General features: G+C 37.3%; 1 protein-coding gene across 1 annotated transcript in view; it reads left to right on the top strand.

The window, feature by feature from the left end:
* The first annotated feature begins 15 nt into the window (after window positions 1-15).
* The window catches only part of WDR36 (WD repeat domain 36), a 38,620-nt gene continuing 21,682 nt past the window's right edge, over window positions 16-16,953 (top strand). Inside the window, exons 1-12 of the mRNA XM_014842718.3 lie at window positions 16-318; window positions 3,202-3,229; window positions 5,328-5,428; window positions 6,873-6,990; window positions 9,142-9,274; window positions 10,796-10,850; window positions 12,508-12,640; window positions 12,915-13,090; window positions 13,424-13,544; window positions 14,036-14,101; window positions 15,318-15,404; window positions 16,507-16,652. Coding sequence (XP_014698204.3) covers window positions 157-318; window positions 3,202-3,229; window positions 5,328-5,428; window positions 6,873-6,990; window positions 9,142-9,274; window positions 10,796-10,850; window positions 12,508-12,640; window positions 12,915-13,090; window positions 13,424-13,544; window positions 14,036-14,101; window positions 15,318-15,404; window positions 16,507-16,652 — 1,326 coding nt within the window. The 5' untranslated portion in view covers window positions 16-156. The remainder of the gene's footprint in view (window positions 319-3,201; window positions 3,230-5,327; window positions 5,429-6,872; window positions 6,991-9,141; window positions 9,275-10,795; window positions 10,851-12,507; window positions 12,641-12,914; window positions 13,091-13,423; window positions 13,545-14,035; window positions 14,102-15,317; window positions 15,405-16,506; window positions 16,653-16,953) is intronic.

Below are 16,953 nucleotides of genomic sequence, written 5' to 3'. Positions count from 1 at the left end.
GAAAACGGTCTCCGCCGCCGCGATTGGCCGCGGGCACCGGAAGCGCTTGTGAATCTGCAGCCCGGGGCAAGGATTGCGCCGCGAGACGCGCGGAGGGGCCAGCTGCCCGCGTTTCGGTCAGGACTGGCGCCCAGAGGAGCCCGGACCGCGGCAGCGATGGAGGGGGGCGCAGGATCCCGGACGGCCAGCGCGCTGTTCGCAGGGTTCCGGGCCCTGGGGCTTTTCAGCAACGACGTCCCACACGTGGTGCGGTTCAACGCGCTGAAGCGCCGATTCTACGTGACGACCTGCGTGGGCAAGAGCTTCCACACCTATGATGTGAGTGACTTCTTCCTTTCCCGCTTCCCGGGAACCACCCACTTTCTCCGGCCCCCAGGTCTGTCTGGCGGCGGTCCCGCTTTCTTCCCCCCTGCTAAGGACTACTTCTCCCCTTTTCTTCCTTCACTGCCTCCTGCCCCCTTTTACCACGCATCACATCCACGTGCTGACTTAGCCTTTGCAATCCACTTGGGGAGACTTTCGGAGGCAGGCTGGCTAGGGGAAAGTACCAGAGAACGCTTCAGTCTATGGCAATATATTTGTTCAGTAGATGTTTATTGAAGTTCTCTTTAAGATGTAAATGTGATTAAGGCAATTCCCTAGCTCCCGCCTTCTTACTGAGAAAGACACGCAGGTCATTTTATTGTGCGCTTCATGACACAAGCTGGGTTAGAAATTCAGACTAAAACACATCGGGAAAACTGGAGAGAGTGAGATTAATTATGATTTAGGGGACTGTCCACATTTGAAAGCCATCTAATTTCCTTAAACGTCTCCTGAGCCTCTGTTTTCTACGCAACGTTGAGGGTCTGGCACGGTGCCGCTTACTCTAAGCCTTGCAGCAATTTCTTTGTAAGATATGTATTCCATAGCACCCTTATATAAACTAGGAAACTGAATCTCAGAAAGATTGTCACTTGCCCAAGCCTTTCCTGCTTATTAGTGATAGTTGTTCTCCTTTAGTATCTCATCAATCATTGGAATAGTCTTTTGTTGCTGTTCACTTGTTTCTTTTGTTTTCTCCAAATGTATGTATGCTCTCTGAAAGCAGGGACCTTTTCTTGATGAGGAAAATGATAATAGTTGGTGTTAATTAAGCTCTTTCTCTGGAAACCGTAAAGTTATGTTCCTTGAAGGATTGTGAAAATCAAATGAATTATTAGCAAGACGAGCTGGTTGTTGGGAGCCAGTTGAGTTAGTGGAAGTGGAAAGTTAGTTGCCATCCCCAAGGTAGAGACCAATTGGGTTTCTCACAGCCTGAGTTGGTAATGGAGAAAGGGTGGGTTAGAATGACACAACTAATCACGCGGGGTTACACATTGTTACCATTCTGCACACTTGTTCCCTGCTCCCTAACTTTTTGTTTTGCTGGGAAAAGTTTCCTTCCTGAAGTGTGACTTGACTTTTTTAATTTTCTTACTTAAAGAGCTGTTGAAATCTTATTTTTGGCACGGTTTTTCCTGGCACTGTGTTACATACACACATTTTCCGTGTGCTCTGCTTCCAAAGAAACTCTATGATTAGGAGAGAACAATTTGTAAATTTTATAAAAATTTCCCAATTTACTTATCTTTCCATTGAAATTTTGTCATAATAAAGGTTTTTTGTTTTTTTTTTTGAGGAAGATTAGCCCTGAGCTAGCATCTGCTGCCAATCCTCCTTTTTTCGCTGAGGAAGACTGGCCCTGAGCTAACATCCATGCCCATTTTCCTCCACTTTATATGTGGGATGCCTACCACAGCATGGCTTGCCACTGGTGCTGTGTCCGCGCCGGGGATCTGAACTGGCGAACCCCGGGCCACCCAAGCGGAACGTGCATGCTTAACCGCTGTGCCACTGGGCCATCACCAATAAAGATGGTATTTAAGGTCTCCTGTAGTTCTAACACTGGTGATGCATTTTTAAATTTACTCTTATAACATCATAGCATGTGAATGCTTATTACCTGAGGGCTCTGTGCACTGCTTAGACAAGCCAATGTAGTGAGCTATGACTTCTGAAACTGAAAATAACCTGGGAGTAAAAAAAGGCACTAATGAACTCAAGCCTCTAGTTTGAGCTGCAGGTGCTCTATCTGATGGCCATGACTATATTACTGTGCCCAGTCAGACTTCCTACAGATTAGCTTTTTCTGTAGGGGACAGTAGAAAAGTTGTGGATAGGTGATGGTGGTGGTGATAGCAGCTAATATTTATTGAGCATTTCGTATATGACTGGCTTAATTCTAACTGTGTTACACAAATTTTACTTATTGGATCCTTATAATAATCCCATAAAGTAGGTACCTATTTTAATTCTTATTTTGCAGATGAAGAATTTGAAGCACAGGGAGGCTGAGTAACTTTCTCAAGGTCACATAGCTGCATTAGTAACCACAGATTGGGCTCAACAAACCACGACCTGCAAGCTAATCCTGCCCACCATTTGTTTTTGTGTAAACTACGACTTATGAATGGTTTTGACATTTTTATTTATTTTTCATGTGTGTTTTGTTTATTCTGATATAATAACCTCCAAGTAAAATTTGCACACTAACAGGATACAGTATAATAAAATTTTGGCATGGGATGGAGCTATGGCTACTCCCATTGAAGAAATATAGGATATTTAATTGATCTCCAAGGGCCCTTTCAGTCCTGGCACTCTTGCATCTCTGGGGTTTGAATTCCTAGTTATGACCTTCTGAGCTCTGTGCTTCTGCAGTGGGCAGCTTTGACATTTTTAAAAGGTTGGGAAAAAAGTCAGAAGAATATTTCATGCCACCTGAAAGTTATACAAAAGTCAGATTTCTGTTCCATAAAAAGAGTTTACTGAAACAGGCACACATATTTGTTAATGTATTGTATGTGGCTGCTTTCGTGGCACATTAGCAGTTGGTTAGTTGCGGCAAAGACCACATAGCCTGCAAGCCCTAAGATATTTACCATGTGACCCATTATAGAAAACGTTTCCCTGTCCCTTCCATCACTGCTCCTGGTGAAATAGTTGAAAATATAACCTTTCCTAATAAGGAAGATTAGGGTCAGTAAGTATCTTTTTTAGGAAGGAAAGTATGGTGCATTTATGTATGAGGTTGTAACTTAATTCTTAATTTTCAAGTGTTAGGTTTTTATAATTGTTTTTGTTAATGAAAATTTAACCATTTTTTCTTTTTTTAAACAGGTTCAGAAACTTAGTCTGGTGGCAGTAAGTAAGTGTAGACTTTATCTTGAATTTATGCATGTTTAGTGGCTTTTTAAATTTTTTAAAATTTTGACATAAATTTAAGATTTATAGAACATATAAGGAATTCAGTGTATTTTTTTCTGATAAACTTACATAGAAAAAAAAAGTCCAGGACAGGATCATGTGTTGCATTCAGTTGTCATATCTCTTTAGTCTTCTTTAATCTGGAATAGTTTGTCAGACTTTCTTTGTATTTTACAACATTGACATTTTTGAAGTGTACAAGCTCTTTCTTTTTTAGCATGTCATTCAGTTTGACTTTTTCTGATGTTTCCTCATGGTTAGGTTCAGGTTATGTACTATGGCAGGAATAGCAAAGAAATGATGCTGAATTCTCAGTGAAGCATATCGGGAAGTACTTGCTGTTGGTTAGTCTTGTCCCTGGCAGTGATAACTTTGATCATTTGGTTAAGGTGACATCTGTCAGGAGGCTCCATTTTAAAGTTTTACCCTTTGTATTGAAGAAGGATCTCGTGGTGAAATACATTGAGACTGTGTAAATATGCTGTCACTCTTCAGAGTTTCACTCACTGCTTTTATCATGTAGTGATGCTTCTTGCCTGAGTCAGTTATTAACATGATGATTACCAAATAGTGATTTTCTGATTCCACTGTTCCTTCTACTGTAAGGAAGAGTTTTCCTTTTCCCACATTTTGATATTTTTTTCCAATGGCAGGAATATTTATTTAATAATTCATTTGAAAACAGTATAATGGAATAAAGGCCTTGCCAGGGCTAAGAGATTGTAGTTTCACCATCAAATGTCATCTTTGTAAGAAAAGCAGAGGAGAACTATAAGAAATCCAATGTATATGTTTGGTAAACTTACATTTTTTAAAAGATTATAGAAGGCAGAAGAAGGGCACTATAATCTAAGTTGAATACAAAAGTGAATGATAAACCTATAAAAATAGTATTTTGGAAATGAAATCCCAAAATGAAATATGCAGCATGAAAAACACTTTAAAACCATCTTCTATCTTCTAACCCTCCTGCCGCCAAAACAGGAAATAGAAAGAAAAGGCCAGGGTGACCATGAAAGTGAGAGAGGAGTCAAGAACTCATAGCATATGAGAAATGGCTAGAGGTGATAGCTTGTTGACCTTGGAGAAGACTGAGGAGTGGAAGCCGTATTGTTAATTTTAAGGGACAGCATGCAGAATGTCATGGAGTTTTTTTGAGGTTCCTCCAGAGGATTGAGTTAGACAGGGTTCTAGGTTTTCATTTACTTTTAAAATTTTCCTGGAGTTATTGGTGAACTTGATGTTCTTGAGGATGTTCACATGAAGACTGGATGACCATCTGCCAGAGTTTTGTGTATTAAGTGAGGATTTTTTCCAAATAAGCTCAAAAAGCTTTTCATTTTTTTAGGATTATGTTTTTAGATAGCCAGCCCGGTCTAGTGGTTAGGATTTCCCGCTCTCACTTCCGCAGCCCGGATTGGTTTCCTAGTCAGGGAACCACACTACCTTTCTATCAGTTGTCATACTGTGGCAACTGCATGTTGCTGTGATGCTGAAAGGTATACCACTGGTGTAAATCAAATACCAGCAGGGTCACCTATGGTGGACAGGTTTCAACAGAGCCTCCAGACTAGATAGACTAGGAAGAAGAACCTGCGCACTCAACTTCAAAAAAGATCAGCCATGAGAACCCTATTAATAGCAGTGGAGCATTGTCTGATACAGTGTCAGAAGGTGAGAGAATGGCACAGAAATACTGGGCAGGGTTGTGCTCTGCTGTACATAGGGTTGCTAAGAGTTGGAATTGATTCCACAACCCTAAGAGCAGCATTTTTATGGCTGCAAATATTAGACTTTCATTCCTTTAGGAAAGGTCAAGGTAGTTTCATATTCTCAGTCTGATATTATTAGATGTCTAAAATAGCACTTAAAAACTTTTATACTCTGATTTTCAGCTTTTGTGTGTATACATATACACACATATGCATATACATATTTTTAAATTATAGCCATGAAAAATGTTATATGTATACTTAAGGTTTCTATCTATTCCAAGATCTTAAAATTTTTAATTTATTTTATATCTCCTTTTTTCCTAGGTAACTCCCTTCCACAGGATATCTGCTGTATGGCGGCTGATGGGAGGCTAGTCTTCGCTGCTTATGGGAATGTTTTCTCTGCGTTTGCCCGTAATAAAGAGGTTTGTATCACTAAACTATCTTAAATTGTCTTTTGCAGTGAGTGAGTGATTGCCATGATAGTGGAGGGAACTTTAATGTTGTCATTCTTCATCTGGGACATTCTGGACACATACTTTTTTAAAAATGTATGTTCAGTTTTCTGGAGGAAAAGAAAATTGATTTTATGAAATTCTCAAAATTAATTAGAACTGGTGCATTAGTTCAGTTTTCTTTGCCAGGATGAACATCAGAATTATTTGGGCAGCAGCTTAAAAATTTTCATGCCCAGTCAGACAGATCCCAGCTGTGGAGCTTTTTCCTTATATATTTGGTTGGGGCGGGATTTAGTTATGTGTATTTTGAAACTGCTTTCCTGGGAGATTAATATTTGCACACTGCTTTATGTGGATTGGCTTTTTCATTATGAACAACTTAGGCCATGACTTCTTTTCTGAGAACCAAGTGCTTGTTCCCTATATAGAGAAAGCTAGGGTCTTTGTTTTCTCCGCTGTTAAGGAAGGATCTTTTCTTGTCTTGATCTACCAGTTGGTTTCTAAGTTTGTCCTGGGACAACTAACTTGAGAGATGACCTGGCTCTAGTGGTCCAGAATGAAAGGAAAGTGGCAGTGGGGATGCCTGGGTAGCTAAGTAGTAGAGTCACTGTACTTGCCATGGTTTGACTTGGACTGATGGTTGTTCCTGAAGTCCTGCGTCATCACTACCTGTGGCAGAGGAAGGCAACTTACCTGTGGAGTTCTTTCATGGGAGTTGTTTGGATTTTCAGAGTCAGAAATAATGTCTGTCTTTTTGCAAAGTATTGCAGTTTGTAGTTTTTTCTGGAGGAGATAAAATAGGGGTGGAAATGCATCAGAGACGATCAGCTGTGGGAAGCTGTTACTACCCCAGGGGCTAAAGGGACAAGGAGAAGACTAGTGTTACTGGAGCCTGGTGAGAACTGAAACTGTGGAGAAGGGGCTGTAGTTATTAAGGGACACAGCTACTCTAAGGATAAGGGTCTCTGACAAACCAGAAAGGCATAGGGACGAAATACACTATATCTCCCTCCTCCGTCTCACCTGAAAGCCAGCTAGGGATGGAGTCTCTAGAGGTTAGCCTTCTAGAAAATTCCACTTTTCTAGGATTCATGGTGGTTGTGCTGATTGCATTGCATGAGAGACTCAGCTGTGTGCTTGCCTTGTCCTTAAGCTCAGGGAGGTTGAACCTCAGAGGTCTCATTTTTGTGTTCCTACTCCATGCTTTATTTCCTTGTTATTGAACTGACTGGAGGAACAGGTGAAAAATGCCTGGTTCCTTGCTGTTTGTTAATGTAAACTTGGATAATCAAAAGTTGGACTCCATTTCTTAACATGAGTGTCTTCAGGATTAGCATGTTTTTGGTTAATATGAATAATATTACATGATGACTGAGTAATCATGAAATTCTTTTGAATCTTGACATTATAGGTAGTACACACTTTTAAAGGTCATAAGGCAGAAATCCATCTTTTGCAACCCTTTGGGGATCACGTTATCTCTGTTGATTCTGACAGCATTCTTATTATTTGGCACATATATTCAGAAGGTAAGAATTAACTAATTTATTGCTTTACCTTGAGATAGTATGTATGTAGCTAAAACTAAAAATCTATGTAAGCATACTTCTAGAGCAGAAGTTTCACATGTAAGCAGTTCATGTATAAGGAAAAAGTTTCTAGGTAAAAAATGGAGAAGTTGGCGCAATGGTTAAGTTCGCACGTTCCACTTTGGCGGCCCAGGGTTCACTGGTTCAGATCCTGGATGCAGATCTACACACTGCTTGTCAAGCCATGATGTGGCAGGTGTCCCACATATAAAGTAGAGGAAGATGGGCACAGATGTTAGCTCAGGACCAGTCTTCCTCAGCAGAAAGAGGAGGCTTGGCAGCAGATGTTAGCTCAGGGCTAATCTTCAAGAAAAGAATAAGCAATTTTAGCTAGTTGAGTTACATTATTTTATGTTATATATATTTTAGCTTGATTACCTTGATTAACTCATTGTTTGATTCAGTATGTTTGTTTATAGTAAAAATCCTAGAGATTGCCCTTCTGGGCGTTATTTCACATTCTTGTTAAGTTAGTCACTCTTTTCTTTGTTTTGTCTTTGCTCAAGTAGAGGGAACAAAATTCAAAAGTAGTCCCTGTGTGGATGGATATTAAAAGGCCTCTTATTTATTTATTTATTGGGGAAGATTAGCCCTGAGCTAACATCTGCCACCAATCCTCCTCTTTTTGCTGAGGAAGATTGGCCCTGAGCTAACTTCTGCTCCCATCTTCCTCTATTTTATATGTGGGACACCTGCCACAGCATGGCTTGATAAGTGGTGTGTAGGTCTGCATCCAGGATCCAAACCAGTGAACCCCGGGCCACCAAAGCAGAACGTGCGAACTTAACCCCTGTACCACTGGGCTGGCCCTTAAAAGGCCTTTTGTAAAGTTAGAGAATTTGATTCCTACAGTCTGGCAGGCTTTCTCTTGATGCTGGTTCTCAGCTTTTTGTTACTCTTATAGGAGCACATTAAACCACTGTCTTCAGGGATCTGTTAGTAATGATTTTAAGTAAAACTGCTAGTTAGAAATAGAGGCAAAGATCTTTTAAAGTAGTATTGAAAGTGAAGTTTGTATAATTTTAATCTGTATCTATACTTCTTAAACTGGGATACACATCCCCTTGGGATATACATATCCAGCAGTGTGCTAGATAGTATGTGAAACTAAAGATTAAATGAAATATACCTTCTTTGATACTTAAACTTATTGGAAGATTTAGTGAAAAATTGTTTTAGTCATGCATGAACTATGAAGTAGAAAACCAAATTCACACATAGGAATTTTAAATGTATGTAAGATTTCAAAAAATGTTTTGATCTTATAGGTAGTCACTAGTGGCTGTACCATTCCCCTCTCCACAGGGTTATAAGTTATTTTCCTCACCTCTGTTAGAGGTTCTTCTGTGGAAGTGTGTGAGAAGCATTGTTCTTGATTTCCCCTCCTTTTATTACATCTTTGAATGGCTCGTCAAGCTCTCCAGATATTTGACTCTTTGTTCCCTGGAAGAGCTTAGTGCAGGTACTTCACCTGGAACATTCACTCTGCCTCTTGATCAAATGACAAAAATATTAAGACTGATGACTAGGGTCATTTTTTTTCTTTCCTGTAAACCAATTTGACAGTGGGTAAAATTTTTATAGTATTGATAATAGGATTTTAGAAAAATTTTGGCAGTCTAAATTATGTTTACAAGTTGTCCTTCTTCAAATTTGTTTAATTTCTCAAGGAATTTTTATAGGTTGGTCTAGAAGTCTTTGATTTATATTACTACATAAATCTTTGGGCCTGGCCCCCTGCTCGAGTGGTTAAAGTTCTGCACACTCCGCTTCGGTGGCCCAGGTTTGCAGGCTTGGATCTCTGGTGCAGACCTACTTCACTCAGTAGCTGTGCTGTGGTGGTGTCCCGCATGCAAAATAGAGGAAGATTGGCACAGATGTTAGTTTCAGGGACAATCTTGCTCAAGCGAAAAAAGAAGATGACTGGCAATGGATGTTAGCTCAGTGTTAATCTTCCTCAGCAGAAATAAATAAATAAATAAATAAATCTTTGTTATGGTAGACTTATTTTAAATGATAAGTATACGAAAAATATTTTAAACCATTTTCTGAAGAATAATTACATGTTATTTATAACTTTCACTTTTGTAGAAGAATACCTGCAATTGACTTTCGATAAATCAGTATTTAAAATTTCCACAATTTTACATCCGAGTACCTACTTGAATAAAATACTTCTCGGCAGTGAACAAGGAAGCCTACAGTTGTGGAATGTAAAATCCAAGTAAGCATTTTATTCAGAAAATATCATAGGTGGTTCCTACCTTATCCTCATCTACTACTCCCTAATGCATACTTAAATCTCTCAATTCTCCCTGCCTTTGTATGTTTACTTGGAGGACTTTCAATAAATATTCCTGTTTTTGGAGTTGTTACTCATGGCATCACATATGTGAACACTGGCGTGCAGTCCTGGCACATGGTCAACAGTTGCATAAATGTCCATTGAAAAGTATATGCTAATGGCCCTAGTCACTGTAAAGAACCCATATAGCTATAGGCTCTAGTAAAATAACATAAGATCAAAAAATAATTAGTTATGAGATTGTCACTGGGCAGCTTTTAGTTTTCCATAAACTAAGAAGGTAAGAGAAGGCAGAGCAAATCAGTGTTAATTTAGTGCTAGCATTTAGAAGTAGTTTTTAAGGTAAAAGTACTTTAATCATCAACCAGAAACATGATAGACATCTTCTATAATATTATTAGATATTTGATTTTGATAAATGATTTTAAATACTTCTACCTATTTGAACATTTATTCATAGAAAAAAGTGGCAGCTCAGGCTCCTTTGTATAACATTAAAAAAGCAAACAAAAATATTTGACCATTCAAATTGTCTTTTCCAAAGCCCTTACCAATTCAAAGTGGAAGGTAAGATTATCAATGGTTTAATGTTCATCCTAGTTCTTAGTTTTAAATCATTGTTTCCATTCAGGTTAACAAATATCATTGGCTGCCTACTCTGTGCTAGGCTCAGGGATAATGACTGAGATACTGTCTCTGCCCCTAAGGTTATCTCCTTAGAGGTTTACACTCTTTATTGTGCAGTAAGTATTCTTTAGATAATCATTGAGTGTACTAATCTGTGCCCCCTTACAGAATTTAATAGATGATTTAATACTTTATTGATTGTTATAATAACAATTTCAGATATCTGTTTGCTCCCTGGACTTATTATTTGTCATTCTTGGCTTGATTCTGAAATTTAGGGCAGCATCACTATTGTCATATAACAGTTATATAGCATAGAAGTAGTATTGTATTTATAATATATTCCCTTTTGTGATATGTTTCTAGAAATACATTGCAGTGAAAAATGAGAACTGCCTATATTCTAAGATTGTTTTTTATTGTAATCTGTAATATAGAATGGTTTTTACTCGTGTATTTTCTTTTTTTTCTCTAGTTTCTTAAAGAGGTGACAATAGTATAGTAGTTAATTAGCAGCTTGGGATCTGGAATTAGTCTGGACTCTATCAATTATTAGCCATGTGATCTTAGCTTAATCATTTCACATAGTTAAGTATTTTAGTTTCTTTATCTGTAAAATGGTCTTAATATCTACATCATGGGATTGTTTCGAGTATTAAATAGGTTAATATATGTACTTAGAGTGGTGTGGGCCAGAATAAGAACTTAGTATATATCACCTGTTATTATTTCAGTCTTTAATATGTAGTTTATTTTGTTTTCCTACTCCACAAAAGAAAAGAAAAAGGCTTTCAACTATTTTTCTTCTTGTAGTAAACTTCTATATACGTTTCCAGGATGGAAAGTTGGAGTGACAGCTCTCCAGCAGGTTAGTATTTTTCCGTTAAGTCAAAGAGGAAATGAAGTTAGTAGTAGGATCTTTCCGTTTCAGGAGTCAACCATGTTTTGAGACCTCAAGACAAAATAATAGTAGGTTAGGTTATCTTTATAAATATTACCCTAGGATACAGTGTTTTCGAAATATAATTGAAACAAATAATAATGCCTTTGCCTGTAAACATTTGTGGAAGCCTTAGTGTCTGGAATTAGGCTATAACCCTGTGGTTGCTGTGGAACCAATTTACCAATCATTTTACAAGCATTTCATCCAGTGTCTTGTACAAAGTGGAGATGAATTGTTCAGTGAAGCAAGGGAGATTGTAGAACATACAGAGAGAATTGTCAGGATGTTGAGGTTTGTAGCTTGAAGTATTTGGGGCCCAAATCCTGATATTTTATTAAATGCTGGACTCTTCCAGAAATAACTGCTTTTTGTTTTTATGAGTCTGCAAAGCATGTGTGAATGAATGAATGAATATCTGTCTGCAGAGAATCTTATATGTACATTGGACACATACACAATCAATATGCCCTTGTCTTTCTAACTATCCATTGCTTGCACCTGTCCAATTTATATGCATTCATTCATCCTTTCTCTTTACACTACCATCAGCCTTGCTCTGCTTTTGCCTACCCAGAAGACCCCAGAGGTATCAGATGATCCCTTGAGGGCAAGAGATCAAACTTGTTTTAGTATCCCCAGCTTCTACACAAGGTCTTATGCACAGTAGTCAGTTGATGGCAAATTAATAGAATGTTTAGCCTGATTCCATTCTATAATGGTATTAGACATTGATCTTCTGTGCCAAAATAGAGAAACTTATTATTGAGTCTCTATGTAAGACCATTGTATAGAATGAAGACTATAACAATAGAATATTAGAGCTAGAACAGACTAATTATAAAACTTTTTTGCCTTTTAACATGTTTTATAGGTTTTTCCTGTTTTCCTTAGATAAACAGTTCTCCACTTTATAATTGGCCTTTTGTGTTGTCATGCACATGGCAAGCCTTTGTATGTTTTCTTTTTCTTCTTTTTTGCTGAAGAATATTCACCCTAGCTGACATCTGTTGCCAATATTCCTCTTTTTGCTGAGGAAGATTCGCCCTGGGCTAACATCTATTGCCAGTCTTCCCCTTTTTTTGTACGCGAGTCACCACCACAGCATGGCCACTGACAGACAAGCAGCGTAGGTCATCTCCTGGGAACCAAATCTGGGCCATCAAAGCACAGTGTGCTGAACTTAACCACTAGATGACCAGAGCTGGCTCCCTTTATATATTTTCTAAGAGTTGTCTCTTTTTTCTGTTTTCATCCAGTCAATGATCTGTAGTGATTTCACACTTCAGCTTCCTTTTCTATTATGACTCTTTTCTTACCAAGTCAGCTATGTTTTGGGGGTGGGGAGGTGATGGTGACTACCAGATTTGAAGCTGGGAAGTAACTTGAAAATATCATTCCTAGATATTTCCATGTTAAATAACAATTGAAGTATGCCAGAATGATAATACTTACTGTTTTTTGTCACTGTCTGGAAGATAGTCCAGTATTTCTTTTTATAATACGTAAGTAATGATGCTTATCATCAGGATTAGTAAAGCTATTGTGATTAAGAAAATAAAAAGTTGAGTAATTTAATTTTCAGGCACCAGCTGTGGATGTTGTTGCTGTTGGTCTTATGTCGGGTCAGGTTATCATTCACAACATTAAGTTTGATGAAACATTAATGAAGTTTCGTCAAGACTGGGGACCTATTACTTCTATTTCATTTCGCACAGGTAACTTTTAATTTATTTGTTGATGAGAGTTAAGAATACTTAAAATGAGTTACTTTGAAGGTCATAGAAATTTTCTTAGTAGATGTTTTCTTGTAAGTTAATCTAATAGAAATGAATGACTGGAGTATAAAGAGTCAAAGGAATATGGATAGATTATTGGTTTATAGTCTTTTCTAAGACTATATCTATATTTTTGGATTAAAAGGGTGGAGAGAAGGGTATTTAGTTGCCTTGTGGTACATGTTTTCCTTAATGTATCTTATTTTAATAACAGATGGTCATCCAATAATGGCAGCTGGAAGCCCATGTGGCCATATTGGACTCTGGGATCTAGAAGACAAAAAATTAATCAATCAAATGAGAAATGCACATTCTACAGCAATTGCCGGACTGACATTTCTCCATAGAGAGCCACTTCTTGTCACAAATGGTGCTGACAATGCTCTCAGGGTATTATGATTGTTGTTGTTATCATCTTCCTGGCTTGTCTGACCTACCCTTTGGGTTATTACAAGCATGCTTTAATGTATCAGCCTTGAACTTAGAAGATGAAAGGAATATGGGATGAGATATTAGTATAGATGAAACAAAAGGCACTGCAGGTTACATGATTACAGTGAAGTGAGAAAGTTACATCTACTCCTCTTTCCCCCAACCCCCACTCCAGTGTCAGCAGCTTGGCAAAGAATACCGAGTGCCGGGTGATTTGGAGGGAAGGAATTTGACTGCTTGCAGATTACTTAACACGTTGTGGAAGAACCTTACCTTTTTATTTCTTGGCAGATATGGATATTTGATGGTCCCACAGGTGAAGGCCGGCTTTTGAGATTCAGAATGGGACATAGTGCTCCTCTTACCAAAATCAGATATTATGGACAAAACGGACAACAAATTCTTAGTGCAAGTGAGTTTCTGCTTTGTGCTAATAGTTTTTTCCAGCAAGGAGTAAGAGCAGGATTTTTAATATTTATTGGGTTTGGTATTTACACATTTTTAGATTCAGATGTCCCTTTGAGTGACTTGGAAATCTGGGTAAAATGAGGTTTTTGAATAACACGGGAAGCACTGCAGATAATATTGTCTTCACTTGGAGTGTCATTCTTTTCACTAATTCTCAGAGATGTAATGGTTGATTCTGAAAATATGGCCCTTGCCTATTCTAATAATCTGTGGAAAATTCCTAGTACCTCATTTTATCCTTTGTTCTTGCTAAATAGAATTCTGTGCACAGTTAAATATTATAATGAAGTTGTTGTAATCTTGCTCTGCTTTTTAAAAAAGTACCCAATCTGTAAGTTCATGCTTTTTATAGAATCTCATTTTATAAGATCTGTGATTCAAATGGTCCACTGTTTTGATGAAGCTTGATTGGGAGTTTTCTGTGTATGTCAACAGGTCAAGATGGAACTCTTCAGTCATTTTCCACAATACATGAAAAATTTAACAAGAGCTTGGGACATGGTAGGTCATTTGCAAGATGGAAAAAAAGCTACTGGTCACAGAAACATTTCCAGATTCAGTGAGACATCCAGAGGAGGTTTCATTGATAAGGTTTCTCTTTTCTTAGACGAAATAAAAACCCTTATGTGGAAGAGTAGTAAGATTCCTAAGATCAGCATTGCTGTAGAAGTGATGGAAGTACTACTATAAGGTTATTGAAAAGAGTTAGACATCTTGAGTGATAAAAACATACTGCTGCCACCCAAAAGTCTTGGATGATCTAACTTGAGCCATCTATAGAGGTCAGAAGTTTAAAGATGGAAGGGACTTAGAGAAAACAACAAAGTAAGCAGTGTCCCATCTTTTTGCAAAAAGGGCTCATTTTATTCACTATCCTTTCCCATGGTTTCCAGCATTTGAAAGATTATGTTTATTAAACAAAAGTATTTGTCAGTTTTATTCATAATTGCTCTTCTTTTTAAGCTAATGTCCTGGTTATTCATGCATGTATTTGCTTCCAGATGAATTTCCAGATCATTTTTAAATCCATATACAAAATAATTCCTCTTGAAACTAAATTGGAGAGATTTGATACCTTTAAGAATCTTCACATGTAGGAATATGATGTATCCTCATTCAAGTTGTCTTTTATGTTCCTCAGTGAAGTTTTCCTTTTGGTCCTACATATTTAAGATTATTCAGTGGTCTATTAAATATTTAAGATAATTTGTAATATGTTTTGCTTATATTATGAATGTGATCTTTGTTGATTATATTTCTAACTGCAATATTATTGTTATGTAGATAATATTGCAGTTAGAAATATAGTACATTATAATGATATTAAATATTGTTGCATTGTAGGGTACTCACTGATTTGTGTGTGTGTGTGTTGGTCTCTATCTGGCCCAAGGAAACTGTTACTACTTCTGATAATTATTTGGTTGTTTTTCTTGATTGACATGACTATATGACCATCATATCATCTGCAAAAGTGGTATTTTTACTTTCTGTTTTCATTTATTTATATCTTATAGTTTATTTTCTTATCTGATTACATAGACTAAACTTCACAAACAACTAAATAATAGTGGTAATAACATCATCTTTATTTTGCTACTGACTTAAATGAGACTATCTTGAACTTTATAGTTATGTGACAATGAATAGCTTTTCTTTTATGTACAGTTTGTGTTAAGAAGGATTCATACTTATGTTCCCCTCTCCCCGACCCCAGGATTAATAAATAAAAAGAGAGTCAAACGTAAAGGACTTCAGAATACCATGTCAGTGAGACTTCCACCCATCACAAAGTTTGCAGCTGGTAAGTAACTTCATACTGTGTTTCAAGAAGTTCTGCTTTGTCATTTATTTCCTACTGTGTATTTCTTTATTTCCTCCATTTTAATAAATGTTTTTGAAAATATTAATAAGCATCCAGAAAGTAACCCCAAAGTGCATGCTCATCTTGTGTGAAGACTAAAAGTGAGTTAGCTATAATTTGAACTTAGCTATTAATTTCAGGCTTAGCTCTTCTCTGTAAGAGCTATTAATAAACAATATTTGATATTTTATTTTGTAGCTCTTCTTTTTATTCTGTCATATGTTTGGTATAGTGAAAGTCGCTAACATAAAATGGAAAGAACTGAGAATATAGAGCTCTGACTAATAAAGATCTAAATACACTGAGTCTTAGTTTGCTATGTCCTTTGAGAAGTGCTTCATTCAAGGAAGTGCGTTTAAGGAAAAGATAGATAGGTGATGGGATTGTTGAGTGAAAAGTATCAGGAAATGACTTTATAAGCACCATTTCCATTTCAAGGTTATAAAAACCTGATGACTTTTTTTTTTAACTTTAGTTTTGATCAGCCTCCTGTTTTCTGTCTTAGAGCCTGAATGATCTTTCTAAAACATCTGAATCATGTCGCTTACCTGCTTAAAAATCTTTCATTGGCCCCTTACTACCTTTCGGATGGAATATCCTCCCCTTAACATGGCTTTCAAGACCCTTTGTGATGTGGCCCCAGTTGCCTTGCTCTCCTCCCACCTCTGTCAAGAAAATGATTGACTGACTGGTGCTTGATTTTGTGCAAGTTACTCTTGGGCATGTAAATTGCCCCCCCCAACCCCATTAATTTCTGCTTGTGTTTCTGCTTCTTTTAGGAGCCATTTATTACTCTCCCCAAATCTCTTAGTAAACTCCTTGTAAGCGCTCTTATAAGACATTATCACACTTTCTTGTAATTTCTTCTAATCAGAATCTCTTGTTAGATAGGAAACTCATTGCTATCAGGAGTTACCTGTTAACCATTTTGTCCCTAGTGCCTAATGATAACATGGAATATTAAATGCTTAATAAATAATAGATGAATGAATGAGTGAGGGAATGAAAAGCAATTTTATTTACGATTTTAATTATGTTTTAGAGGAAGCTCGTGAAAGTGACTGGGATGGCATCATTGCTTGCCATCAAGGTAAGCTGTCTTGCTCAACCTGGAACTATCAGAGATCTACGATAGGTGCTTACTTTCTGAAGCCAAAAGAGCTGAAGAAAGATGACGTAACTGCAACAGTAAGTCAGCTTGTTTGTATGGGCATTTTCTCCTATAAAACTGTCCTATGGTCATCTTGTTATACTCAAGTTTATTAATGATGATATTGGTTGAAAGAACATATTGTAACATTTTGAAATTATTCCCTGATAGTGTTAAGTTTTCTAATGTACAGAGAATTATTTTAGATTTAAATTAGGCCTTGCTTAATCAGATGTGACATATTGGTTATTTTAATTTTCTAGTTAATATAGAATTACTCGGAATACGCTTTGAAGATGATTTGAGCATTTATCAATATATTTGGTCACCTGAATTATG

This window comes from Equus asinus, chromosome 9, assembly GCF_041296235.1.
Source record: "Equus asinus isolate D_3611 breed Donkey chromosome 9, EquAss-T2T_v2, whole genome shotgun sequence".
NCBI lineage: Eukaryota > Metazoa > Chordata > Mammalia > Perissodactyla > Equidae > Equus > Equus asinus.
This window is presented reverse-complemented; position numbering and strand designations above follow the sequence as displayed.